The sequence below is a fragment of the Catharus ustulatus genome, chromosome 2, assembly GCF_009819885.2.
Source record: "Catharus ustulatus isolate bCatUst1 chromosome 2, bCatUst1.pri.v2, whole genome shotgun sequence".
Classification (NCBI taxonomy): domain Eukaryota; kingdom Metazoa; phylum Chordata; class Aves; order Passeriformes; family Turdidae; genus Catharus; species Catharus ustulatus.
The window spans coordinates 474,982-501,307 of record NC_046222.1 but is presented as its reverse complement, the minus strand read 5'-3'; the positions used below and the strand labels follow the sequence as shown (position 1 = coordinate 501,307).

The 26,326-nt window shown below is 48.2% G+C and overlaps 1 protein-coding gene across 2 annotated transcripts in view; it reads left to right on the top strand.

The window, feature by feature from the left end:
* Positions 1-26,326, top strand: part of GRIK1 (glutamate ionotropic receptor kainate type subunit 1) — a 73,141-nt gene that overhangs the window by 34,440 nt on the left and 12,375 nt on the right. Inside the window, exons 3-14 of one of the 2 annotated variants that reach the window (XM_033084400.1) lie at positions 181-438; positions 2,254-2,435; positions 6,011-6,064; positions 6,190-6,363; positions 7,616-7,759; positions 13,354-13,461; positions 14,086-14,130; positions 16,487-16,600; positions 17,521-17,724; positions 18,067-18,290; positions 20,785-20,903; positions 24,998-25,215. In XM_033084400.1, the coding sequence (XP_032940291.1) occupies positions 181-438; positions 2,254-2,435; positions 6,011-6,064; positions 6,190-6,363; positions 7,616-7,759; positions 13,354-13,461; positions 14,086-14,130; positions 16,487-16,600; positions 17,521-17,724; positions 18,067-18,290; positions 20,785-20,903; positions 24,998-25,215 (1,844 nt within the window). The remainder of the gene's footprint in view (positions 1-180; positions 439-2,253; positions 2,436-6,010; positions 6,065-6,189; positions 6,364-7,615; positions 7,760-13,353; positions 13,462-14,085; positions 14,131-16,486; positions 16,601-17,520; positions 17,725-18,066; positions 18,291-20,784; positions 20,904-24,997; positions 25,216-26,326) is intronic. The other variant, XM_033084409.2, reaches the window with a different exon arrangement.

The window sequence follows — 26,326 nt, the reverse complement described above, 5'->3', positions numbered from 1 at the left end:
TGTGGCCAGCAGGGTCAAGGATGTAAAGCTGGTCAGTAAAGCCATTTTCAGAACCACAGTCAGACCAGAATCGTGCTCTCCCTCTGGAGGGGTGGGCTGGATGGGAGGAGGATGGAGGCTGTGGGTGAGCACCCCCAGGCCCTGCTGTCACCCCCTAAGCCTGGCTGTCCCTGTGCCCAGCGTGTGACCAGCTGGCCCTGGGCGTGGCGGCGCTGTTCGGGCCGGCGCACAGCTCGTCGGTCAGCGCCGTGCAGTCCATCTGCAACGCCCTGGAGGTGCCGCACATCCAGACGCGCTGGAAGCACCCCACCGTGGACAACAGGGACGCCTTCTACATCAACCTGTACCCCGACTACGCCGCCATCAGCAGGGCCGTGCTGGACCTCGTGCTCTACTACAACTGGAAGATCGTCACCGTGGTGTACGAGGACAGCACGGGTGAGTGGGGCTGGTTCCCGGCTGTAGGATCCATAACACAGCTTCAAACTGATCCCAGGATCCCAGAATCCCACATTTTGGAGATCACCCAGTCCAAGGCAGGGTCACCTGGAGCAGCTGACACAGGAATTTTGGGATGTCCCCAGAGATGGAGACTCCAGGCTCTCCCTGGGCAGCTGTTCTAGGGCTCTGCCCCTCCATGGACAGAAGTTCTTCCTCAGGCTGAGGTGGAACTTGCTGGGTTTCAGTTCCTGGCCACTGCTCCCCATCCTGTCACTGGCACCACTGAGCAGAGTCTGGCACCTTCCTCTGACAGCCCCTGGGGTATTTGTGTGAATGATGGGATATTTGTGTGGATCAATGGAATATTTGTGTGGATTGCTGGATCCCCTTTCAGCCTTCCCTTGCCCACACTGACCAGACCCAGCTCCCCCAGCCTCTCCTCACAGGAGAGATGCTCCAGACCACTCATCCTCTCTGGACATTATCCAGTGGCTCCTAGATAAATCCTCTGGACAGAATAGGAACAAGGAGAGGTCTTTTCCAGCCCACCCCATAAGCAAACTGGCATTCCAAAACACCAAGTGCTGTGCACCTGCTCAGCTACAAAAAATGCCTGATAGTAAAGAGGTTTTGTTTGCAGAGGTATTTACAAAGTAAATCATTCATCAATCATCTTATTAACCCAGAGTCAGGAAAGTAAACATGCCAGCTTTGATCAGTATAAATAGTCCTTGGATTGGGGTGAGAGTGATGCCAGTCCAACTCAAGCTCTTTTATTTGTCATCCCTGATGTTTGACATCGTCACACCACAAGAAATAAAAGCATCTTGGCCAGGCTGGACAGGGCTCAGAGTGCCCTGGTCTCATGGGAGGTGGCACTGGATGGGCTCATGGCTTTTGCTGTGTACTCCAGAAAAACAGCTGCAGTTCTTTCCACCGCTGCTTTGGCTTCTCCAGGACACCACACATTCACACCCCACACAAACATCATCCCCACTCCAGCAGGAGAGGCGGGAGTTCCTTCATTTTAATAATTTGTTTGATTTTTGTTCAAGAAGCGCTCCTTGCCTGTGTTCTCTCCCTCTCTCCGTGCATATTTTTAAGGCAGCCTTTTACTTTCCCTCAGCAGGAGATCAGGAGTTTCTTGTGGGTGAATTGCATTCATGGATAATGAGAGGCTGTAATCACACACCTCAAAGAGCTCTTAACTATCTTCCCCCGGTTTTGGAGGCAGTGCAAATTACACAGGAGTGCAGAATCTGCCAGTGGAGCTGCACTGTGTCTGAACACTTGGCCAAGGCTCTGGCTGAGCTCCACTGGCTTCAGCTGAGGCATGTGAGGCTGTGCCAGCTGAGAAGTCACCTGTGTTTGAGGAGGTAGAGCTGCATCTCAAAGGATTCTGTACGATCTCACAGCTGCTGAGGACAAGGCAGGGAAGTCAGGGGGATGTTTCCTCAGTTTTACCTCCTTGCTGTTTGGTATTGCAGTAATAATGAGCTGCACAGGAATAAGCCTTATTTGCTTTTTATGTCTCAATTTAAACACACTACAGTATGTTTGTATTGAATTACATCAATGCAAACATATCCTGTAGTCAGCCAGTTAAAAACACCTTTCTAAATATTTGGGTGTTGAAGCCAAGTGCAAACATGGGGATGAAGCACTTTATTAAATATTAGCTGGGAAGCTGGCAAATGTGGAAGTAGCAATGATCCTCAGGGAGTGTGGAGTGTGAGAGACCCTGTTTAGCTGACAATAAATCTGGGGTGCTTCCACAGGATGGTGATTGTGTCATTGCCTGTCGTTCCCCAGGTCTGATTCGCCTGCAGGAGCTCATCAAAGCCCCTTCCAGATACAACATCAAGATCAAAATCCGCCAGCTGCCCTCTGGGAACAAGGATGCCAGGCCCCTGCTGAAGGAGATGAAGAAGGGCAAGGAGTTCTACGTGATTTTCGACTGCTCGCACGAGACGGCGGCCGAGATCCTCAAGCAGGTACTGGGCAGGGGGAGCCTTGTGCCAAGGTTGGAAAGGCAATTACTGCATTTGTGTGGAGCCTGGAATCCTCCTCTCCAGGCTGGAGAAACCTGGGACTTGCAGAGCCCTAGGTCAGCTGCAGCACACAGCTCCTGCGAGCTTGTAGGGTGAGATTTCCTGCTCTCAGCAGTGCTGTCCTGCTCTGAATTGTCAGGATTTTCTTGGTGTGAATGATCTGAGGTGCAGGGGGCAGGGGGAGTGGGCTGTCCCCCCACTCTGCCCAAAAGCATCTCCACTTTTGGCTGCTCCAAAAGGAGATCTGTGGGGGAAGAGTTGAGCTGACAACACAGATTTCAAAGGTGCAGATGTCTGGCACCCTGCAGGAGGCACAAATCTCCCAATATGCCAGGCTGAGCATGGAAACAACCCCAAAAAAACAAAACCCGGGTGTCAAAGGAAGAGGAGGGAGTGCTGAAAGATGCACCAAAGCAGGGCAAAGCAGCAGAAAAGTTTGTGTGGGATGTGGATCAAGCAGACAAGTGACAGGCTGCAGATACAGAGAATGCTCTCCAGTGCCTGAAGAACTGGGGGAAGGAGGGGGAATGACAGTGTGGGAGAAAAGAGGAAAATTGAGAGAGGTACACCTGTGGGTCAGCGCTGTGGGAGAGGAAACAACATAAATACAGGCTAGAAAGGAAGGGAAAATGGCTTTTCTGAGAGCTAGCTCTGTGGCTGAGCGTGGATGCTGGCAGCAGTAACTCAGGGGTTGAGTTCCTCCCTGCCAGAGGCAGCTGTGAAATGTGCAGGTGTGGAGGGCTCCGAATTCCTCGGGGACTCCTCTGATTGCAGCTTCCCTGGTTCACCTCCCCATCCCTGCCCTCACCATCCCCTCTGTCACCTCACCCTGGATGGAAGAAAGAGATCAAACACTGGAGAAATCATTTCGAGGAAACTCTGTGATGTCAGTAGAGAATATTTTTGGCTTTGCAAACAACCCAGCAGCTGTCACAGGAAAAGCAGGTGGTGTTATTAAATGATAGAAGATTTCTGACAGGAGCAGGACTCAGGGTCACCCAGAGCTGTCCCCAGAGCTGTATTTAAGTGGTGTAGTAGGTGTTTGGTAGCCCATGGAGCAGGGAGGGGACACCAGCCAAGGCACTGCTTGTGACCCAGGCTGGGAGCAGAAGGATTAGCCCAGAGCTCTGCTGGAGTTGTGCTGGCACCAGAGAGCTCTTCACTCACCTCCTCCAGCCTCTGCTTCACAGAACACCACAAAAGACAGACTTCTTCTCTAATTTCTGCTTATTTATGGCTTCCACTAAACCCCTGTCAGGCCACGCTTCCTTGTGTGCACAACAAGAACAGGTGAATCAATAACCTAATTCAGCCAAAATACAGAGCCTGCCACAGCTGAACAAGCTATTCCCTGAGCTCCCTGAAGCATTCCCCCTTCTCTCTGACTGGATTTCCTCAGTCCCTGAGCAGCCCCACGAGCCTGGCCCTCCTTGGCTGGTTGCAGCATTTCCCTGGAATTTTTGGTGGATGGAGGGTTGGTGCTCTGTCTGCATTAGACATGCACTCCCTGAGTAAATTAAATCTGGCTCCTGCAAATTGCCATCTGTTTTATGCACAGATCCTGCAATTTATCCTGCACCCTGTTCAGTCTGATGTTGCCTTTTGTTTGAGGAACTTGGCTGGAGAGGCTGAGTTGTTGTGCTTAACCCTCAGTTTGTGCTGGCACACGGGAGTGAGCACAGATTTTACTGCTAGGCAAACTCACCTCTCAGAAAGTATGTCCCTGCTAACCTGAAATTACCCACTCCTCTCTTCACACCCCCAAAATACATTTGAGGAAGTGCACTGTATATTTAATCAGGTTTGAGGCTCTCACAGAGCATCCTGCAAAGACGAGGTGGCAGACAACGAAAAGAATCATTAATTCAGTTCCTACAGAAGGCTGAAAACCAGGTGTCACCACGGGGCACATTCCTGGTACAGTGATAGATGTGAGAATAGAAAACTTCAGCTCCTGACTGTGCTCCTTCGAGGAACCTGGAGCCCACTCCCTGTAGGAAGAGGCAGGATTAGCTCTGCTCCCACTTCCACAGCACAAACACCAGCAGCAGATCCCCCAGGTTTTCAGACATAAGAGAGGATTTTTATCCAGGCTCTTCCAGCTCACCATGTATAATTTGACCACTGATATTTTCTTGGATGCACTTTGTGGTTCGTGACCCACAGCTAAAAGGGCACAGCTGCAAAGGACAAGGCCCAGGCTCCTGATCTGGAATGGATAATTAGGGATGGAAGGGTCTTTATCTCCCATTGTCCAGCCATTTCTGAGTTTGGCTGAAGAACAAACGTTATACAGGGGAGGCTGGGCAGGAGATGTACAAGGAGAATATTTGAGGCTGATTTCCCTAGTTTACATTCACCTGAATTCCACTGTAACTAGAAGCCATTATTATTTAAATAGGACATTTGTATCAGGTGCGTAATTATTTACATAATTAGATGCAAAGTAATTTAAATAGCAATGAGCAACGAAACCTCATCCCAGTTTCCTGTGAGGTTCTCGTCAGGGCTTTGTTCCTGTTTGTTGTGGGGCTTGGGGGTTTTGCTTGCTTGTTTGGGCATTTTTGGTGCCTTGTTTTGGGGTGGTTTTGCAGTCAGGATCATTGACTGAGTCCAGGCTCGGCTGGGAAACAGAGCACACCAAACAGAATAGAAGGGGATTAATAAAATCAGGAATAAAAAAGGCAATTTTGATGTGTAAATCCAGTGGAGCATTTCAGTGAAATAGTTGCCTTCTGGCTTGACTTTTAGTGGCTGGAAATGGATCAGTTGTTTGTGATTAACACCGAGCTGGTTTTTATTATCTGCTGCAGCTCAGAAAGTTCAGGGTTTTCTTCCTCCCTTTCTTTTTCTTTCTTTTTTTTTGTTTATCTGAGGAATTGCCATAGACAAGCAGTCAGCTGATGCTCGGAGGGTTCTGCCAGGAAAGGGAATTTTAGCCAGCCAAATCCCACTGTTTTCAAACAGCTATTCAGGCACTCCAGAAACTCTCCTAAAAGGGAATTAATAAGGATCCTTACATAGCTGTGATCAGGACTGAGCAGGAGTTAACCGTGGTCTGTGTTGCTGTTCTGGCAATGAATTCCCCAGCAGTTTTTGTAATTCCTCCTCCTCACAAGATCCCAGAGAGGGCAGGATTCTTGGAGAGCATGTGGGGACATGAGGATGACAAAAACCTGCCCCTAAGCCCTTCTCCCAGCTGTGCTGTCTGCTAATAAATTCCTTTATAACGCTTCCAAGACTGCAGACTAAAGGATTTTAAAATTCAGCATCTCGTTATCTCTAGTAATTTTTCTTGTCCTGGAAGTTTTGCAATCTTTAATCTCTTTCCTGAGCAGAGGTGATAAAAACACCATTTCAATACAACAGGATATTTTTGGCTCCTAAAGAAAAGTGTGGGTTTATTGCAATCAAGCTCTCATGACCTGTGATGTGTTTAACCCTTGCTTTTCAAAGGCACTGCAGCACACTGGGGGCTTTCAGAGTAAGGTTCCTTCACCTTTCCATCTCTTTCACAGATTCTCTCCATGGGAATGATGACAGAATACTACCACTACTTTTTTACAACACTGGTAAGGAACGCTGTAAACACCGGGGGGGGAATTTCCCAGCCAGGTCTCAAAGGGGAGCCAGGGTGGGAAGAGCCCCACAATGCCCTTTAAGAATGGCTCTGTCTGTGCTCTCACTGGTGCTTCAGGACCTGTTTGCCCTGGACCTGGAGCCCTACAGGTACAGCGGGGTGAACATGACGGGCTTCCGGCTGCTCAACATCGAGAACCCGCACGTGTCCTCCGTGGTGGACAAGTGGTCCATGGAGCGGCTGCAGGCGCCCCCCAAGCCCGAGACGGGGCTCCTGGATGGCATGATGACAGTAAGTGACAGGGTGAAGGGCTGCCACCTCTCTGCAGGAGGAGCTGATGTATCTCATGGACTGAGAAGTGTTCAGAAATAGATTTTATTGGAGGTGATTGCAGGGAGAATTCAGAAATGTCTGCACATCCAGAGGAGAGCTGCACGAAGTGTGCTGTCCCTGGCAGTGTCACTGTGCCCACTCGTGCCCAAAGCAGGGAGGAAGTTGTCCCTGGGAATTCCTGTTACATTGTCCCAAATATAACACTGGGAAAAGCAAAGCTTTTTGTTCCCATTGTGGAGCATTATTTTGGGCAGACTCTGACAATCCCATCAACACCAATTCCTCTTCTGCACCACCTTAGGATTAGTCCTTAAATTCAGATACATTTGAGCAAAACCCTCCAACACTGGTAACACTGATGCTGTTGTAATTTACTCAGGTAAATGGCACAGACAAAGAAGCAAATGGATTAATTTCCCAGAGGAATTGCATGGAAAAAAAAACCCAGAAAACTGATCAGCTGTGTAGTTCCTATAAAGGAGCCCAGTTTCTCATCTACAGAATTACTGCCTTTTTTTTCAGGCCCCAATTTAATTATTCATTAGGTTTACCTGCAGGGTAATTTGTGCAGCATCATTAAGGGAGCCACAGCCATTCCCACCTCATTGTGAGAGCACAGTGCAGGTGAAGGTGAGACTTTTCTGGAGTGACAAAGTGAGACAGAGGGTATGATGTAGTTTGAGACCCACTCTCAAAGGAAACACAGTGAACAAAGAGCATCCAGTAATTTTGGTATTTGAATCTATGGGGTAATATCCAAGGATCCAAGGGCTGTAGTGGGAAGTTAGATGTGTGAGTCCAGATTAATGCCCCCAGAAACAGGTCTCCAAAGGACAGATCCCCTGTGTCCAGGACACCACTGCACACATTTGGGTCCTGGAGGGCAGCGCTCCCTTGGAGGCAGCAGAACTGGGCAGTGGCTGTGTTCCAGGTGATCAGTGGCATTGGCTTCCCTGGAAAGCAGGGCCAGCCTGACCTGCTGGGAATCCCAAGTGCCATGACACGAGTGGCTGATACACCTGGGACTGGATAAAACCCCTCTGCAGCCGCCTGGGACGCCCTGAGCTGGCTGTGCTCAGCGCTCTCAGGAATGAGGCGCAGAACTGGGCTTTGCTCCCCAGGAGAAGGAGGCAGGGAGGGCTGGGAGCGCAGGGAAGGGCTGGGAGCGCAGGGAGGGCTGGCAGCAGCACTGACAGGCTTGTCTCCGCAGACAGAAGCGGCTCTGATGTACGACGCCGTGTACATGGTGGCCGTGGCGTCGCAGCGCGCCGCCCAGATGACCGTCAGCTCCCTGCAGTGCCACCGCCACAAGCCCTGGCGCTTCGGGCCCAGGTTCATGAACCTCATCAAAGAGGCAAGTGCAGAACCCTGCCCCTGCTCCCTGGGGTCCTGGCTGACCTCCTCCTCCCTCCTTGTCCTGCTCCTTGCTGTGCTCCCGGTCTGGCACTCACAGGGGCAATGCTCCCGTAGCAATGCTCTGTCTCACAATATCCTTGTAAGATTCTTGTCTTACAAGAAAATCCATGACTGAGCTTGATCCAGAGATGTCCTAAAAATACACATTTTAGCTGGAATGCCTTCACTCTTTCCAAAGTCCCAGTTGCATTTTGATTTTTCAGATGGAAACCTTTCCCTTAGGGAAGTGTGGAAGTGAAAATTAGAAGCCGTGTGGAGTGCCCCACATATTTTCTACCTTTTCCCCACCTCAGTCCCTGTGTTTGAAGAATAATTATAATGAAATTGAAATCTAGCTAAAGGCTTTGTACCAGGGAATGCCCCTGCAGTGATGCCCTAGTTATTTTGCGGGGATGATGAGTGTAAAACTAATACTGCAGCCTAACCCAGAGTAGTTTGGGTATTCTGGTTATACCCAGCAGCCTAAACCCAAATCCTTTTCCCAAGAGTACCAGGTGGACCCCACAGATCAGTTCCAAGCCTGAACAGTGTGACACAGCTCTCATTTATCATGGACAAGCAGCTTCCCTTGCATGCAGTGAGATATGGGAGCTAATTACTGATGGCCTTGCAAATAGAGTCCCTCATCGTCAGTAAAACACTGATTTAAATACTCTGAGGGTCTTATCTTCCCGTGTCTGATGTAGCAAAAAAAAAAAAGGTGATTGTTAAAAGCAGAGGATAAGGTGTAATAATTTCCTGTAAAGCCTAAAACACGAGTTGGAAACAAACAGCAAATACCTCCCTAGAGTATGTTAGGGGCTGGTTTGTTCAACAGGGATAGAGGAACTTTATAATTAGGAATCAGTGAACAGGCATGGAGAAAATAAGGTCAAGGAGGCAGAGTGATAACTTGGGCCCACACAGGTAGAATTTAATTTTGCTGTTTTGTGATGTGGTACTGGCATTCTGTGAGGGCATTTTACAGACTGATCTAAAGACAAATACTCAGCACTCCAGCCTAAATAAGCCAGTTTCACTGCCTACAGTGATTCCTGCAGATGCTGGAGTTAACAAGTGCTTCAGTGGCTCCCTGGTGAGATTTTGCATTTTGTTTTGGTGGTGAAAAGAACTGAGGTCACCTCATTTGCTTTGTGGGTCGGTGCTATGAAATGTCTGGGATCAAGGCTCTGCAGCAGCCCATTAAGGAGTTTTTAATGAGAAGTAAACCCTTGTCAGAAGCTGTGTCTGTCAGTGACCCAGGGCATCCCCAGCTGAAGGATTTACAATCTTTGAGCCCTTCTGGAGGCATTTGCAGGGACTCCTTACCCCTCTCAGGGGAAAGGGGGGCTGTTGTCTGTCTGCAGAGGGACAGAAAGGATTATCCCACCTTTTCTGAAGGAAAACTGGGGGCAAACATGAAATAAGTTTAGAATTGAATGATCAAGTTCTGCTCATGTCCCCTCTAAAGCATAAGGCCCCAGATCATGATTATTTTTCAATTATCATAGAAACCCATGTGGGCTCCCCTTGTTCAAGTCCAGGCACAGTTAAAAAAACTGCAGAGAGATGCAGATTGGATTCTGAGTGACTGCTAAATGCCCTCAAGCAGAATCACAGAGAAGAATCTCAGAGAGCAAAGAGATCTGAGGAGATTTCAGTTGCTGCTGTTTCTGTCCTGATCCATGCCAAGCACTGAGAGCAGGAGTGAGAGCCATCCATCTGCATTCAGTACTGGAAGGAGAAGGAGCTGGAGGGTTTGCATTACAGAAAAGCAGAAATGTGAATTATGACAGGAGGGAAAGCAATCCACCTGCAGAGGGATCAGTTCTGATTCCGAGCAGATAATTTAAGATTAGCACTTGATCCACTCTCACTAAAACAATCTGTTTTCTTTGTCTCACTTTTCATAACCTTTGCTTCTAGTCCATGAAGTGCATTTCTGCTGGCTGTTCCTTTGACCTGAAAACTCTTAATTAGGAAGAGCAAACAAAACACCTGCCTGACCTGCATCCCATGGTGCTTTATTAGGAAATAAAGCTCAGCTTCCCAAGGGGACAGTGAGGCTGAGGGCAATGGCAATAGGCGTTCTCATCCTGAAATCAAATTTCAAGAGGAAAAACACTTATTTATGGAATTATCTATGCCCAGGTTGCAAAGTAATTGTGGGATTGCATGCTGAGAATAAATGCAGATTGAATTGGTGAAAATTGATAAAAGATTATTTGCACTGATACTGTGATGTCCAAAATCAAAGCAAACTGTTTGACAAAAAGATTAGATGTGTTTTCTTCCCTTCTGTTTTCAGCTCATTAAATGCTACCTGGGCAGTAGATTTGTTTATAAAATACAAGCAAGAACTATTATAAAGTGACTTTATCTGAATATATGGAGGATGTTTTGACATTTGCTACACAAAACATCTTTTCAGGACATATTTACTGCATCCAGCTTCCTCAAACACGACACACAGGTTACATTTTCCATGCCCACAGCCCAGTCTGATCCCACCCCTCCTTTCTGCTGCTCACTCTATTTCCATTCCATGCTGCTCAGTGAAAGTTCAGGACTTTTCCTGGACCTCTTCCAAGTGAAGAGGCTGTGGAGCATTGTAATTCTCAGTTTATCTCCACAGATAAACCCCTGTGCTGGCGAGCGCTGAAATTCTCTTTATTCCATCAGTTACGCCAGATTTGGAGCAGGATAATGGCAAAGTCATACCCTAACTCTCTGTGCTCCCTAATCCTGGGGGATCTCTGTTAATAAGAGGATTAATTGTAAGAGCTGACAAGTTGATGTGTGGCTCATCACACACGATTTCCACTCCGAGGAGAAGCAACATTGCTGTCACTGCAATCTGGCAGCTCTCTCTGCAATTCCAGTCAAGCAGGGGCTTTCTCTTCCCAAAGGAAAGAAAACCAAAGGAAAATTAAGCTGTTCTTGGCCAGTAGCATTTTGGCAGTGGTTATTATCATTATTATTATTACAATAATATTTATTATTATATTTATTATTATTATATTTATTTATTATTATAGTATTGCCATTTGTGACCTTGGGAGATTGGGTTACACAAAAGTGACCTGAGCTGTTCTGAGCATTGTAGGTTTAGGTGTTCCTAGGTTTTTGAAATTTTTCATTCAAGTGTCAGGCACCATCCAAGCCCTCATCAGAAATTTGGGAGTATCAGTTCCTTCACTCCTGTAGTTAATTAGGAATGTACATTTAATCAATAACTGGTGTTCATTTTGCCCAGGAATTTCTGATGTTAAATAAACATATTATAACCCCAAGAATTAAATGTGTATACCATGGGTTAGAGTAATCCCACAACAAAGCAGAGTAAGCAGGAAAATATTCTTGTCTCCAATTCGACTTCACTCAGCTCCTGAGTGCACTCCTCCCACAGTGGCCAGTCCAGGTGACTGATTTCTGACCAAACTCCCATTAAAGCCAGAGAAAAACCCTGATTGCTTGCCTCCAGGGGAGAGTTTCCAAATGTTCCAGTTACACTGAAACAGCAAGAGAAGGAAAAAAGAGAGATCATACAAACTACAGGTGTGTTGTGCAAAGTAAATAACTGAGTGGTCTGCTGGGGGGATTTCTGGAGTCAGTTTGGACACTGCTCCCAGGGGTGCTCAGGGGGGTTTGTCTGGTGGTCCTTGGGGGTCCCTTCCCACTCAGGACATTCCATGATCCTGTGATAAGCCTGGACTGATTGATTCTGGGATTGATCTGTGCACTGGCTCTGGCTGGAATGGAATGCTGCATTGATCTGAGAGGGTGAGGTGGAAGTTGGTACAAAGACCCTCTGATGATTGACAAAACTCCTCTGGAGTGTTTGACCTTGGAGGCTGAGTCAGCTCTGTTCTGCTGCTGTCATTTCCCATCAATCTGTTGATATGGATTGTAACTGGAATATTTAACCCCAGGGCTCAGCTTTACCTGCAGTCCTCATCCTTTCAGGCAGTGAAAGCAGGGAGTTTCACAGCAAAACAGGGAGTTTCTCAGCTCTCTTAGGCTGCTTGGTGTATTTTGGCCGTGGCAGGTGCCTGCCAGCCTCTGGAGGTGGCTGAAGTTGTGGCTGTGACCTGTTCTGTCTGCTCCCTTAGTGAGAAAGGGTCTGAGCAGCTGCTCACAGTGATGCTCTCTGATCAATTACCTGATCAGCTGTCAATTCAGCTTTTATTATGTCCTGTAACACTCAGTGTGTCACCAGAAACATAAAAATGGCTATAAATCCTGTGTGTGAAGGCGTGAAATCCCATCTCTGTGATACACACACGTGCAGCTCCTGGCTTTTCAGGAGTTCTGCTTCATTTCAGTTAATTAACAAGAACTCTGCATGTGCTGCCTTCTCTGTTTTGGTTTAGAAGCAATACAATAAAAATCAGAAATTAAATTTAGGATTCTGACAGCATCTGAAGCGTGTTCCTCACCATTAGGGTTTTTAAATCTCATTTAACCCTTGTGAGAAACCCTCCCTGGCTCCTGTTCCTGCTGCAGTCACTTTTGGGTCATTGTTTGGTGCTCTGAGTGGGGCTGGGGTTGTGTGTACCAAGTCATTAAGATGGAAAATCTCACAGCAAACTTGTTGCTTTAAGGCTTTTCCATTCTTTTACTACTTGTGTTTCAAAGTCCTGCTGTTTCCACAAATTCCAGATGCACCAGATTTGCCTGAGACACGTGGTGAGAACTCCCCAGCATCTCAGATTAAATCTGGCAGATTCAGGGCTGCAATTCAGATTAAACAGGGAGGGAAAGCACCAGTCTGAAAGTGTGGTGATTTTTAATGCAGCTTTACTTCTGTGCTCTGTCTGCAGTAAATTAAATGAGGCGAGGAACGCTGTGTGGTGGGAAAGCTTGTAATTTAAAATTATATGGCTGACACACACCAAGGAACAGTGCCATCATTTATTGTCAGCTCTCCTTGTGTCTCTGACAAATTGAATCTAATGGGGGACCGCCCAAAAATGGATTCTTGAAACCCATGGCTTTGTTCTATGGGAAAGCACCAGCTCTGGGGACAAAACGGGCTGGGAGGGAGAGGGATCTCACCTCAAGGCTCACAAGGTACAGGAGGTGAAACTGTGGAGAAAGTTCCCTGCCCTTGGTCCTCCTGCCTGGAAAGGGCTCCCCAGCACAGGGAAATCCAGGTGCCAGGGGTCAAACCAGGGTTGGGATTCACTGGGTTAGGCTGGAGCAGGGAAGGGCTGCCTGTGACCCATGTGCTGTCCTTCCCCCAAATGTGACATTCCTTGGCTTTACCCTGCAAAGCTTTTATGGATCCCTGTGAGTGGCTGGGCTTCTCCTGGAAGCCTGGACAGAGCAGACTCCCTTTTTTAGCTCCTTAGTGAATCCTTGTGCAGTGCAGAACTGCCCTGGCTTTGGGCACTCGCAATTCTCCCTTTCTCTTTAGTCAGTCTGTATTTTTTTAGCAGTACCAGATGCGTGTAAATCAGTCTATGTAAATTGTCACAGACTTGTTGCAAAATGCAGGACATATCATAAAGGAACTAAACAGCAAAAAAGGGGATTTTTTTGTGTCCCCAGGCGCGCTGGGAGGGCCTGACCGGGCGCATCACCTTCAACAAAAGCGACGGGCTCAGGAAGGACTTCGACCTGGACATCATCAGCCTCAAGGAGGAAGGCACGGAAAAGGTAGGGAAAAACGTGGCAAAAACTCAATTTGGCAAGGGCAGTCTCCTGTGACTGGGATAAAAAACCCCACTATTCTCAAGTGATTTGAGTCAGAGGTAAAGCAGAGCTGCTCAGATTGGGTTTTATTTTACAGTGCATTTCGAGATATGGGAGAGGAATGTGGCACAGGCAATACTTACCTAATGGAAAAAATCATTTTAAGTGCACCTCATTTTCAACTCTTGCTACTGCAACTGTGGATGGTAAATTCATATATAGAGATAGATAAATTTATATAGCAGTGCACAGATGAATGTGACATGAGGGAGAGAGGAAAGGAGGCAATAACCTCAGCGAGGTGGAGATGTTGAGAATTCTCCAGGTTTCTGAGGCTGGATTTTTCTCTTTGCCTTTTCTCAGCCCTCAGCCAGCGATATGGGCTGCCCTGGGGTGTCCCAAAGCCCAGCACAGGTGACAGCAGCTCCTGAGGCTGCTGGCCCTTGCTCTGTGTGCTGGCTCAGCTCTGGGTGGTAATTGCTGATGGGTTAATTGAGAATTTAACTGTAATTGCTCCCACACAGCTCTCCAGACAGCTTCTCTTTTCATTTTTAATGAAGCACTCTGTTCGTTTTTCCCTGTACCAAGGCTGCTGGCGAGGGTTCTAATCATCTATATAAAGTGTGGAAGAAGGTTTGTACAAGGTTTGGTGATGCCAAAACCCTGTGGGCTGGGTCTTCACACTCAGCCTTTGGGTTTTAATGGTGACTCTCCTATTGCAGTTTAGAGACAGCAGTCTCTCTGAAAGCAGGGATTTTCCTGGTAGGATAAGTTTTTCTCTACTTGAGACACTGTAGTTGCAAAGACTGACAAGATCTTGGCAGGATTCAGCTTTTTCACCAAAATCAGGGGGGTTTAATTATTATTTTACTTCTTGGGAGCTGTGCTTTTCCCGTCTTTGAGTAGAGACCCCTGCTGCAGCAAAACCAGTCCTTTTCTCATCCTTCCTGATTCACCTAAAATTTACCCTGAGGGGTACAATTACACTGTTTTGGATGTGTATTGGCATCAGCTCCTAAGTCTGGTTTAAGTGCAGGCTTGGGAGTGTTTTTCCCCACACAAACCTCTCAGTGCTGGCAAGCATCCCTGCCTCAAAATTTGGATGAGTGTGTTATTAGCTCCTTACAGAAAATAATAGAGATGATTAAGTGTCATCCACTAACATATGGAAATTGGGACTAAGCTTGTTTGTAAAAGATGGAAATTACCCCAGGAATCTCATCCCTCTTTGAACATAAGGTGCTTAAAACACAAAAAGTGGGATTTGGAGACCAGCTCCACACACTGCTCCCCACAGGACTTACACCCCTGGGTGCTGTTCTATGAGGAGAAGAAGTTTTTGTAGTGCTTAGAATTGTGTTTTGTCTGTGGTTTGTGGGTGTTATTCCACACCCCTCCCTCATACACAGTTCAGAAAGGTTTGGTTTTGTGTTGTTTTTGTGAGAACAGACCAGTGTAAAACACCCTCTGCAGCCCTTTCAGCGTTCTCCTGGAGCACATCCATAATAACAACCCAGATTGATCTCCAGTGGACAGGCTGAGGCACAAAGGCCCTCTCCCCTCCTTCCTGGGGAGGAGACCATCCCCTGACATGCAGAAACAATCCCCCTTTTGACTGCAGGCACTCGCGTTCTGCTGAGCTGATTTAACCAAACCACAGCGGGTTCAGAGCCCAGGCTCGCTGGGGAGGGCACATGGCACCTCTCAGACTTGTCACTAAACTGCAGGACATGCCCAGGACTCCCCCAGCCATGTCCTTCCCCCTCTTCCTCCCCTGGGACAGCGCTGCCCTGCGGTGCTGTCCCTGTGCCCAGATGTGCAGCGCTCTCCTGGTGTGCTCTGTGTGCTCCCTGCTCCCCCGGCTGCCCTCCCTCCCTGCTGCCAGCCAGCACAATCCAAGTCAGGGAGCAGGAGGGCTCGTCCACCCTGTGCAAACCCAAGGACACTGGATATTTTCTGTATTTTATCTCCTTGGTAAATCCGTGCACTTTCCAGATCAGCCTCCCAGCCTGATCTAGTTTTGGAAGCAAAGGGAATGACTGACAAATGCTTGGCATAAACCTTTGTTTTTAATGGCGTGGATGTCCCCATTAAGGATTTGGGAAAAGCAAAGCAAAAGCAGTGGCACCTGGGGACACAAGCCCTGAGTTTGCTTGAAATGTTTGTGCTCTCCACAATGCCCAGCACCAACCAAACTGCCTGAGCCAGCTCCTCACCTGGAGCTCCTCACACCAGCCCTCAGCCTGGCTGGCCAAGAAAATCCAGGGGCAAAACACTGGAGATGCTTCCAGACTGCATTTAAGTTGGGTAAATATTGATCTGAAGAAATAGCATGGTTATCATTTCTGCCCTCATAGCGTGGATCCAAATCCTCTAAAATCACAAATATCTCCCCTGGAGGCTTTGGATTGGGCAGTAAATACTGGAAGTTTTCACTGTCTCCGGGGATAGAAAGGAATTTGCCTTTGGCCACTGATGTTTGCTGGGGTGTGAAATGGAATCGCCTGGATAGCTCTGGCATGTCCAGGAGTCCAGCAATGACAGAGTAGTCTTTGCTGAACCTGTTGCAGGGACCGGGCAAGCAGAAGGGCAGCATCCATCAGCCTGCTCTGATGTACTTATTCATGTTGTAGCCTGTTCCATCAGAAGAGAGGTCTTGCCACATGTCTCAACTCCACCATTGACAAAATCTTTTTTTAAAAAAACATAACAATTGACATTTGGCCTTTTTTTAGCAGGGAGCTAAGCCATCATGTTCCACTTTAGTAGGCAGCTGGCCACCCCAGCTCTGCAGTGCCACTCACTGCTCCTGGGTTTGCATGGATGCATTCTGCAGTCATTCCCTGGATTTCTGAATCAGCCCGTGGTGTCGCTGCTCCCCGAGCTCCTGCCCTCCTCCAGCACTGGGTCCCTTCCTGAGGTGACCCCTGAGCCAGGGCTCTGGGGGCTGGGGGATCAGGGCAGCTCTCACCCTCTCTCCTGTGTGCAGATTGGGGTCTGGAACTCCTACAGTGGCCTTAACATGACGGACAGCAACAAGGACCGCTCCACCAACATCACGGACTCCCTGGCCAACCGCACGCTCATCGTCACCACCATCCTGGTAAGGCTCCCAGAGCTGCACGTTCGGGCTCAGGACCCACCCACACACACGTGGGATCACTCAAAAACACCACACTGCCAGTGGGAGACTCCTGGGAACCTCTCCCTCCAAACCTCTTTCACCTTCTCCAGCGTTTCAGACGAGCCCTGCGCGCTTTTCCTCCCAGCAGAAGGAACACACACAAGCACTCAGCTTTGCAGTCACTGCTAGTTCATCCTTTGTTTCACTGCAAGACCAAGAGGGTGAGAGGGAGTGGTAAACAGCAGACAGACAGATTGAGCTCTTGCTGTGAGCAATGGGAAAGGTGTGACTGGGTGTTCGGGAGCTGCTCTCCCCTGTGCTTTCTGCATCCCCAGTAATGCCCTTTTTTTCAAAGGCTCCTTCTACACTACTTGTCTATTGCTAGAGGTGTTCTGTCACATTAAACTGCTTGCCCAGATCTTCTGCTATCCAAAATCCTGTGAAAGGGAAAGCAAAGATATCCTTTGCAATCTGCTTTGCTGCTGTCCATTCCCTCTTCTATCCATTTGAAAGTTTTTCTCAGTAAACACTTATTTTTCACAGAACATAAAATGTTAAGTCCACCTCATGGGTTTTTTTTCTGTTATTTGGGATCCTCTCTCCTTCAGTATCCCTTTCTGTCCCTTGGAGTGGGATAATGTAGGGTCTGGACCTTGGGTCCGAGTTTGGGCACAGCTGGAATTAAAGCTCCTGGGAGCCACAGCTGGTCCATTCCACTGAAAATGAGGGCCCTTATGCTCATCACTGATTCATTCAGTGAGTTTGTCAGCACACCCAGAACAGCTTTTAACGCACACAGTAAATTGCTGGTTTCCATGGCCTTGCAGTCCCTTTGGAAAACATCACCATCATGTAGAGAAAGTGATCTAACTGTGCCTGTCCGCTGTGCTTTCCTGCAGGAAGATCCCTATGTGATGTACAAGAAGTCTGACAAGCCCTTGTACGGCAATGACAGATTCGAGGGGTACTGCCTGGACTTGCTCAAGGAGCTCTCAAACATTTTAGGCTTCATCTATGAGGTCAAGCTCGTTTCTGACGGCAAATACGGAGCCCAGAATGACAAGGGAGAGTGGAATGGGATGGTCAAGGAGCTCATAGATCATGTAAGACTGACCCTTCTCTCTCTGTTCTCCTTTCATTTTGTGTCTGAAATCCTTGCTGGGGTTTGCACCTTTTAGAGCCACTGCTCTGTCTGTCGTGTCACCCATCAGAGCAGGAATGTCTGAATGAGCAGTTCGCAGGGAGTTGGGGGGAAACATCCATGTCCCAAATGTCCCCCGCCTTGAAAACAGAGGAAATGGAATGTCACACCCCCAAATCCCCTAGGAATGTTAAATTGTGTTGAATTTGAGCCAAAACGGGTCCATTTTGGGAAAGAAATGGAGGGGACTGCAGTGGGGTGCTGAACATGAGGGAGATGAGCATTTCCCCTTTTGTGTCCCCAGAAAGCCGACCTGGCTGTTGCTCCTCTCACCATCACCTATGTCAGAGAGAAAGTGATTGATTTCTCCAAGCCCTTCATGACGCTGGGAATCAGCATCCTGTACCGCAAGCCCAACGGGACCAACCCCGGCGTTTTCTCCTTTTTAAACCCTCTCTCCCCAGATATCTGGATGTATGTTCTCCTGGCCTGCCTTGGAGTCAGCTGTGTCCTCTTTGTCATTGCCAGGTAAGGCCAGCACAGAGTTTTGGATGCACCCACAGCCTCTCCCCTCGCAGGTGTTGGATGGGCTCTGGAGTATCAAACCATCCTAAGGGGGTTCTCACGTCCTAAAACCTTTTCTCATCAACACTGCTTTTCTCTGTTGCACTGGGGTTTTGCTTTCTTCAAGGACTGTTCCAAGAGAAATATCCAGTGGGATTCATCAGGAGGCTGAAAAGGAGTTTGTTACTTGTGTGTAGGCATTCCCCTTTTCCACTCACGGTGCACACAGTTCAAAGGTGAAAGGCCCAAAAGGTGAACCCAGTTTTGCTGGGGGTCCAGCCTTAGAGGTGTTCCAGCCAAAATGGTTCTGTGAAAGAGGAGGAGAGGCCATGGGGTGACTTCCAGGGGTGGCCTGAGGTGAACAATTACTCACCACATCCCTCAGGGCCTCGCTGTGCCATAAATAATAACTCTACTGTACACAACCCGTGATCTCAGTCATGACTAATCTTGGATCTGCTGCTCTCTGGCAGGCTGGCCTTTCTGCACTTGTGTGCCAAGACTGAAAACATCCCCCAGCCCTGTGCTCCTCAGAACAGTGGAAGGGAACACAAATGCTTTCCTTGAGCTGATGGTGAAAGCAGTGCCTAGTGAGATTCAGCTGCACAGACTGAGGAAGTGAAATTGTGTTCATGTTAATTTAGATTTATCCATTTTAAGCTAAGCTGTTCTTGAAACCCACATCAGGACCTGTCTATATCTCCAAATACACCAAGATTTCTGTAAGATTTGCAAACTGTTTCAGCAAATACTGGTTGGTTCTAATAAGCCCAGAAGCCATCCACTTCTTAGCACTGTCACAGTAAATTAAATAGTTACCCACATTTTGACATCAGGTCTTGGAAAACAAATACTTGGGAATAATTTGCACAGACTGGTATAATTCTCCTGTCACTTCTTTCAACTTTTCAGCAGCTGCATAATTTCTCATTTGTCTCTGAGCCTTATGCAGCCCTGTTGTTGTTACATTAATTTTTAAACTCAAGCACTGACGTTTTTATCACTGTGAAGGGTTGCAGACTGGCAAAGCTCTGTTCCAAGCACGCTTCCAGTGGATGAACAAGGTGTTTTCTGCCAAAATTTCCCTTTTTGCTAATGCCATGTCAGCTGTGCTGTTACGTCAGTGAAGGTAGAGCCAAGTAGCTGAGCCAGGAATGTCACACAGACCCTGTGGAAAAAGGTGCTTGGGTGACCTTGAGCATCTCACCTTTATCAGAAACCTCAGCACAGCTGCTGCTGGAGAGGGACAAAACCAGGGGGGGAAAGGCCAGGAGAACAGAAGGTCTGAGCAGTGAATTCTGCTGAACTGTAAACCAGTGCAGCAGGAGAAACACGAGAAGAAAATCAGGTTTTGTTTTGAGGTGTAAATGTACACCCTAGTAATACATTGCAATGCGTACCCAGGGCTAGAAAAACCTTCCCAGTCTGGAAGACAGGGCTCTGCTGCCAGAGTTTCATGGCCACTTTATAGCAATGGTTCTTTTGCTCTTTCTGTGATGGAGACATTTGCCCAACTCACTGAACGTGGTGGTTTTTTGAAACCCTGCAAAATTCCAGGTCGGGCAGAGGGATTTATTCTGAACACTGCCAGGGGAGCTCCTCACTCCCAGGGCTGTTAAACCTGCTGGTCCTAACTGGGGGTCTGTTGAGCAGGATGTGTTTCCCTCTGTGTGCAAGAACTGAGCTGGGAACAGTCTGGTCACTCCACAACACCTGCTTCCATTGTTGCAGCAGAATTCCGACACATCTAACTTGGGAATTGCTTTTCTTTTGACGGGCGCACGCAGAACTGTTGTAACTTGAACCTGAAAACTTTGTCTTTTGTCACGATTTTTGATACTCTCGTTCTGGGTATGCCAAGCTACATCCTCTCCCAATTAACGGGTTCATTATTACCTGACTTCATTACCTCAGCTAAGCAGGGCACTGCGCTGGCAGCCGTGCATAAATTCAACCCTTAATTATATTGTTGCAGCAGTAATTAGGATGTGTTGGGTGAGGTTGTCAGTGAAAGCTGCAGGAGGAACAGCCCGGGTTCTCCTGTGCCTGTTCCTGTGTGTCCTGGGACACCCTCCATCCCAAATTGTCCCAGCCTGGGCTCTCCTGTGCCTGTTCCTGTGTGTCCTGGGACACCCTCCATCCCAAATTGTCCCAGCCTGGGCTCTCCTGTGCCTGTTCCTGTGTGTCCTGGGACACCCTCCATCCCAAATTGTCCCAGCCTGGGCTCTCCTGTGCCTGTTCCTGTGTGTCCTGGGACACCCTCCATCCCAAATTGTCACAGCCTGGGCTCTCCTGTGCCTGTTCCTGCGTGTCCTGGGACACCCTCCATCCCAAATTGTCCCAGCCCGGTTCTCCCGTGCCTGTTCCCCGCGTGGTGCCGTGCCGGGGCGCGCTCTCAGCAGGTTTGCTGTGTGTCCTCTGCTCGATGTTTACAGACTGTTTCTGTTGACTGCCACAGGTTTACACCATACGAGTGGTATAACCCCCACCCGTGCAACCCAGACTCAGATGTGGTGGAAAACAATTTTACTTTACTAAATAGTTTCTGGTTTGGAGTTGGAGCTCTCATGCAGCAAGGTACACCGGTTACACTTCGTTCTCGCACACGTCCCACAGTCTGCTCAAGGGCTTCTGTGCTGGTAAACTCCACCCTCTGTAAACGCAGCATGTACTGTAAAACCTGATCTCACACACGCAGATGGCACAGGGGAGGGGAGCCGTGTGCCACTGCCACAGAGCAGGAGGAAGGAGGGCGAGCACCTGAGAGAAGGGGGGCACGCAGGAGGTCTGCAGCTCAAATGGAGTTTGATTGCAACAGGTGCCTCATGCTGAACTGAGTTTGTTGGTAAGAGTTTGGCAACAGGAACATGTTGGGCTCCATCCCAACACAAACAGCCTTAGCTGCCCTAGGAGAACTGTTCCAGCTGCCAAACAAGGAAGGATGCTCTTTCTCCAAAGGGTTGTTGAGTTTGTAGGCACGTGTCAAACATGTTGTTTAAAACCAACGCCAAACCCTTGTTTCCCGTGGCTTTTCTGCAGGTATGAGTCCCATCCCTCTGTAAATGCATCCAACCCAGTCACAAGCCCCCGTTGCTGATGATTTTGGAAACAGCTGACGTTTTATTCAGATGCCAAGGAGGGGCAGTGATGCTTACTCCATGTGGGAAGTCAGATAGATCTATGTACTAAACAACGCCTTTATGTCCCAAGGTTTCCAATTAAACCACTTTTCACCAAAACTGGGGCCCACTGAAAAGAGAGAAAATGTTTTCTGACAAACATTTCAAGTTGAATCAAAGCTGAACAAAAAAAGACCCCACCCCACGACAACCAAAAAGGCAAAGCCCAGCAGTACCTTGGTATGCAATTCCTAAAAATATTTAAGTAAGGAATGTAAAATCATCTCTGCATTCATACAGGTACAGTTCTTTCTTTCCTCTTTAACAGGCATAAGTAAAAAAAAAAAACCTTTAAAAATAAAGAGGATTTTTTCCTAGATACGGTAGAGAATAAAGTTTGTATCGACCTAAGATGCACTTGCTTTTAGTGGTGCATTATTGCATTGAGAGGGTAAAGAGCTTCCCCACAGAAATTGCTTTGAAGGAGGTTGGATGAAAGAAGAGCATTTCTGCTTTGTTTTGGAGCTTTTTTGTTTTGTTTTCCTTGCAATCTGTCAGTAAAACACAGGCTGAGGTTTTACAGTATCAGGCAGGTGTGTGTATCTAACTGTGGTTGCCCTGTGTGTGAAAGTGCCCCAGGATTTTGTGTTTCCTGTCCTGCCTTCTTTGGAGTTTACCATCATCCACAGCAAACTGTGGGATGCAGTGTCTGCTCGTTACCACTACCTTGGGTACATGACAGTCAGCCCCAACCAGACTCTGCTTGTCTTTTAAGGAGATTCAAAACAAAACAAAAGAAGGAGAGAAAGAAAGAAAGGAAAAAAGCAAACATTTGTAAGGCAAACACAAATGTTTCCATGTGCAAACTTGTGGTGTGATTGTCTGTGCATCATGGTCACGTGAAGAGTTTGGACATGATGGGAGTGGTGGGGGAAGCCTGGGTCCAGCGTTGCGCTCCTCCTCCTTGGCAGCAGCTGCTCGTTCTGCTTGACTGGAAGCCACTTGTGACTCAATTTTAAAATGTGATGATCAGACTTTCTCTTTTCTACAGAGCGTGAGCAAAGTCTGGATCAGGATTGGCTGTCATGTCTGCCATAAAAAGGCACTAGAGAGACTTCAGCAAGTATTGTCTCTGCCCCCGAGTCTTGCTGGCAACATTTTGATTTAGATGCTGCTTCCCCTGTTTTTCCCCTGGAAGTCTCAGATGTGTTTGCATCCTCTGAAAGCATCCAAACAGGGCGCATTTCATCCAATCCATCCAGGGAAGCTGTCACTGTGAGAAAGGAGAGCTGAGCTCAGCCAGAACGGGGCAGGCAGGAGCAGGGAGCGCCCAGGTGGAGCGAGGGGGGATGCAGCAGATCCTGGGCTGATCCCACAGCCTGGGCAGCAGGAAATGGGGAATTCTGCCCCTGAGTCAGGTGAGACCCCACCTGCAGAGCTGCCCTAACCCTGGGGCCAGCAGCACAAGGATGGAGAGAGCCCAGAGCAGGGCACAGAGCTGCTCCAGGCTGGGAGAGCTGGGGGTGCTCACCTGGACAGGAGAAGCTCCAGGGAGAGCTCAGAGCCTAAAAAGGCTTCAGGAGAGCTGGAGAGGGACTGGGGATGGAGGCACAGACAAGGGGGAATGGACTCAGACTGACAGAGGAGGTTTAGGTTTGATAGTAGGGGGAATTGTTCCCAGAGCAGCTGTGGCTGTCCCTGGACCCCTGGCAGTGCCCAGGGCCAGGTTGGACATTAGGGCTGGAGCAGCCTGGGACAGTGGGAGGTGTCCCTGCCGTGGCAGGGGTGGCACTGGGTGATCCTTAAGGTCCCTTCCAGCCCAGGCCACTCCATTATTCTGTGATAAACCAATGCTTTTTGCTGGAACTCAGGCACATGGAAAGGTGAACACTGCAATAACCATGAGCAGGGTTTGCTCTCACCTCAGCAGAGCAGTCACTCAGGGCAGAATTCCCAGGTGGAACTGAGCTCTCACAAACAATGTTTTGCTGCAGGAAACCACAGAGGGTTTGGCACCTCGCCCCACAGGTGCAGCACACAGGGATTTTCCATCCTCTTCTGAGCAGTGCTGGCACGTTCCCATGTGCATGGCACAGCAGCAGGGGCCACGTGCAGGAGTTCTCTTTGTATGGCTGCCTAAGCTTAAAAGCAAGAATTCCTTCAGGATGACCTGAGTCAGCACAGCTTCTGCAGTTCAAACCCAGCTTAGAAATGGAGAGCAATGAGGAAATATTTCATTGTATTGAAAAAAAAAAAATCAGGAAAACAAGAAAGTGCAGCAGAAGCCCAAGCACAAACCCAGGCAGAGCTACAGCTCTGGAAACAGCTCCATTTGGACTGGAAAATTTCAAGTGAGAGTTTTTGCCTTCAGACTGCTCTTGCTGTTTGGCAGTTCTGTCAACACACTCCAACCCTTGGGCTAAGCTTAGCTCTGACCTTTAAGAGACACAGCTCTGTGTTTACAAATACAGCTCCAATCTGTTTGCTGGTTGGTGGGGAAGGTTTTACCCTTTCGGTCTCTGCCCCAAAAGCCACATTCAGAGTTCTTGCAAAGTCTGAAAATGTTCTCTGTAATGTTGAAATTTCTCCCAGAACTCGCTGAATAGCTGAGGAGACATGTCAACATGCTTTTCCAGTAATAAAAATTCGTTTGTCAAATCCAGAGCTTTAGCCCTGAGCCTTCTGTTCACAGGCTCTTAAGTGTTTTCCTCAGTCCCTCATCAGCAAAATAATTATGCAAAAACTCAACTTTGAAGTCAAATTACTCAGGTGGCTCCCTAAGAGCTTTGCTGAAGCAGATCCTCCAATGCCACATTATGCACAAGGAATGGCTCCCCAGTAAAAGAGCAGAAAGGTTGTCTCAGAATGCTTAGACACACCAGTATCTCTGTGGCTGAGACAGAGCTACTGACAGAGGGGATTTGTGGCAATGGCAGAGACCTGCTCAAAGCCATTCAGAATAATGAGTGTTAAATACACTGTCCTAAACAGGGATGTGTCCTCTGACCCTCGGATTTTTCAGATGAGGAGCACATATTGCTGGGAAGAGGTTTTCTGTGGGCTGGGCTGGGGTTCACTGCAGGTCACTGGAGCTGCTCTGATCTCCCTGTTGGTGCTGGAATGTGTCCATGGGATGGACAGGGCAGGCTCCTCCTGTGAGGTATTTCTGTCAGGCAGCAGTGAGCAGAAGAGCCTTTGCTAAAGAGCTCTGGTTACAAAACTGATTGGAGTGTCAGGGCACAAAGGGACTCCAGAAGCAGACAGAAATACCAGAGTAGCTTGCTGGGGATGTACAAGATCAATATCACAAGGCTGGTTAGCTCAGAGAGGTAAGGGGGCTTAGACCCAAGGATAATTCCATTTGTCATGTATCATGGCACACATCCCCTTCCCAGTGTGTTACCATTATAAATGTCAGCTGTGCATCTGTGAGATTATTGTTGAAATCATTTTATCATGCTACAGCTCATAAAAGCATTCTGTGCCTAAAACCAGGCTGTGGTATCAGGGAAGCCTCATTTTAATATGATTGTTTTGATGGTGTTGTAACAGGATCAGAGCTGATGCCCAAAGCTCTTTCCACCAGAATAGTTGGAGGAATATGGTGGTTTTTCACCTTAATCATAATCTCATCCTACACTGCCAACCTGGCTGCCTTCCTGACCGTGGAGAGGATGGAATCTCCCATCGACTCGGCAGATGACCTGGCAAAGCAAACCAAGATAGAGTACGGGGCTGTCCGAGACGGATCCACCATGACCTTCTTCAAGGTGAGGCAGCCCGGGGCTCCAGTGGGGCTGGGAGGGCTGGGAAACGCGGAATTCTCCCAAAACCAGGGCCACAGCATCCCGAGGGATGGCAGGAGAAGATAAATCCAGCAGGTACCCCAGCCCCAGAGGACCCTTCAGCACAGGAATGTAAAACCCAGCAGGTTTTCCCAAGGGGATGTGGAAAAGCAGCCTGGCAATGAAGTGCAGTGAGGGGTAAACCCATCTGCCTCGGATGGGAGCCAGGGCATGGATGTGGGATATTCTCCTCCAGCTGGGATCCTATTTCCTTCCAGCCACTTCACTACAAAGCAGATGGAAAAGTCTGCCTCCCCTTCTGAAAGCCATGGTAATTCCACAGGAAAATGTGTTAGTTTGTCCCTTTTGTTAATGCCCCATGGTCAGTATTGCCCAGACCACACAAACACCTGAACACATCTGCAGGTGAACATTTTCTGTTTCAATTGTTAGGCAGACAACTGTGATAATTGTGATTTTTTTTTATTTTTCTTAATTATTAGTATTAATTACATAGAAAATGGATAATCTCATAAAATGCCAGTGAAAAAGCCAACAAGCTACAAATGCAGAATACATGCACAAAAATCCTGAGACAGAATTAATTAGCAGCTCTGTCAGCAGTCTCATCAGGGAAGGCAGACTCAGGATGAGCCTGGATCAGGCTTTTCCCTGTGCTGTCTCGGGATGGTGTTTATGGAGTCACACACACAGAGCCAGTGGGGCAGAACAACGACTGTAACAAGAGATCTATCCCTCTCTGGGGACAGCCCAAAAAGGCAAAAATCCCCAATTCCCGTGTCACCTGCTCCAGCTGGACTGGGTGATCTCCAGAGGCCCCTTCCAACCCCAGCCATCCCAGGATTCTGGATTCTGTGTGGTCTGTCCCTGCTGTGCTGCCAAGGGTGAAGTGCACCTGTCAAGGCTCTCCTGTGGCTGAGCAGAAATGTTTCCTTGCTGGAAGAAAAAACACCAACTACAGCATTTTGCTGTAGTGAGCTCCTGAAATGATGAGCTGACATTTCCACTGAGATGGAAACCCAGCTGGAGATATTCCACTAAGCCAGCTCTGGATTCTCCTCTGGCTCTTTCACGC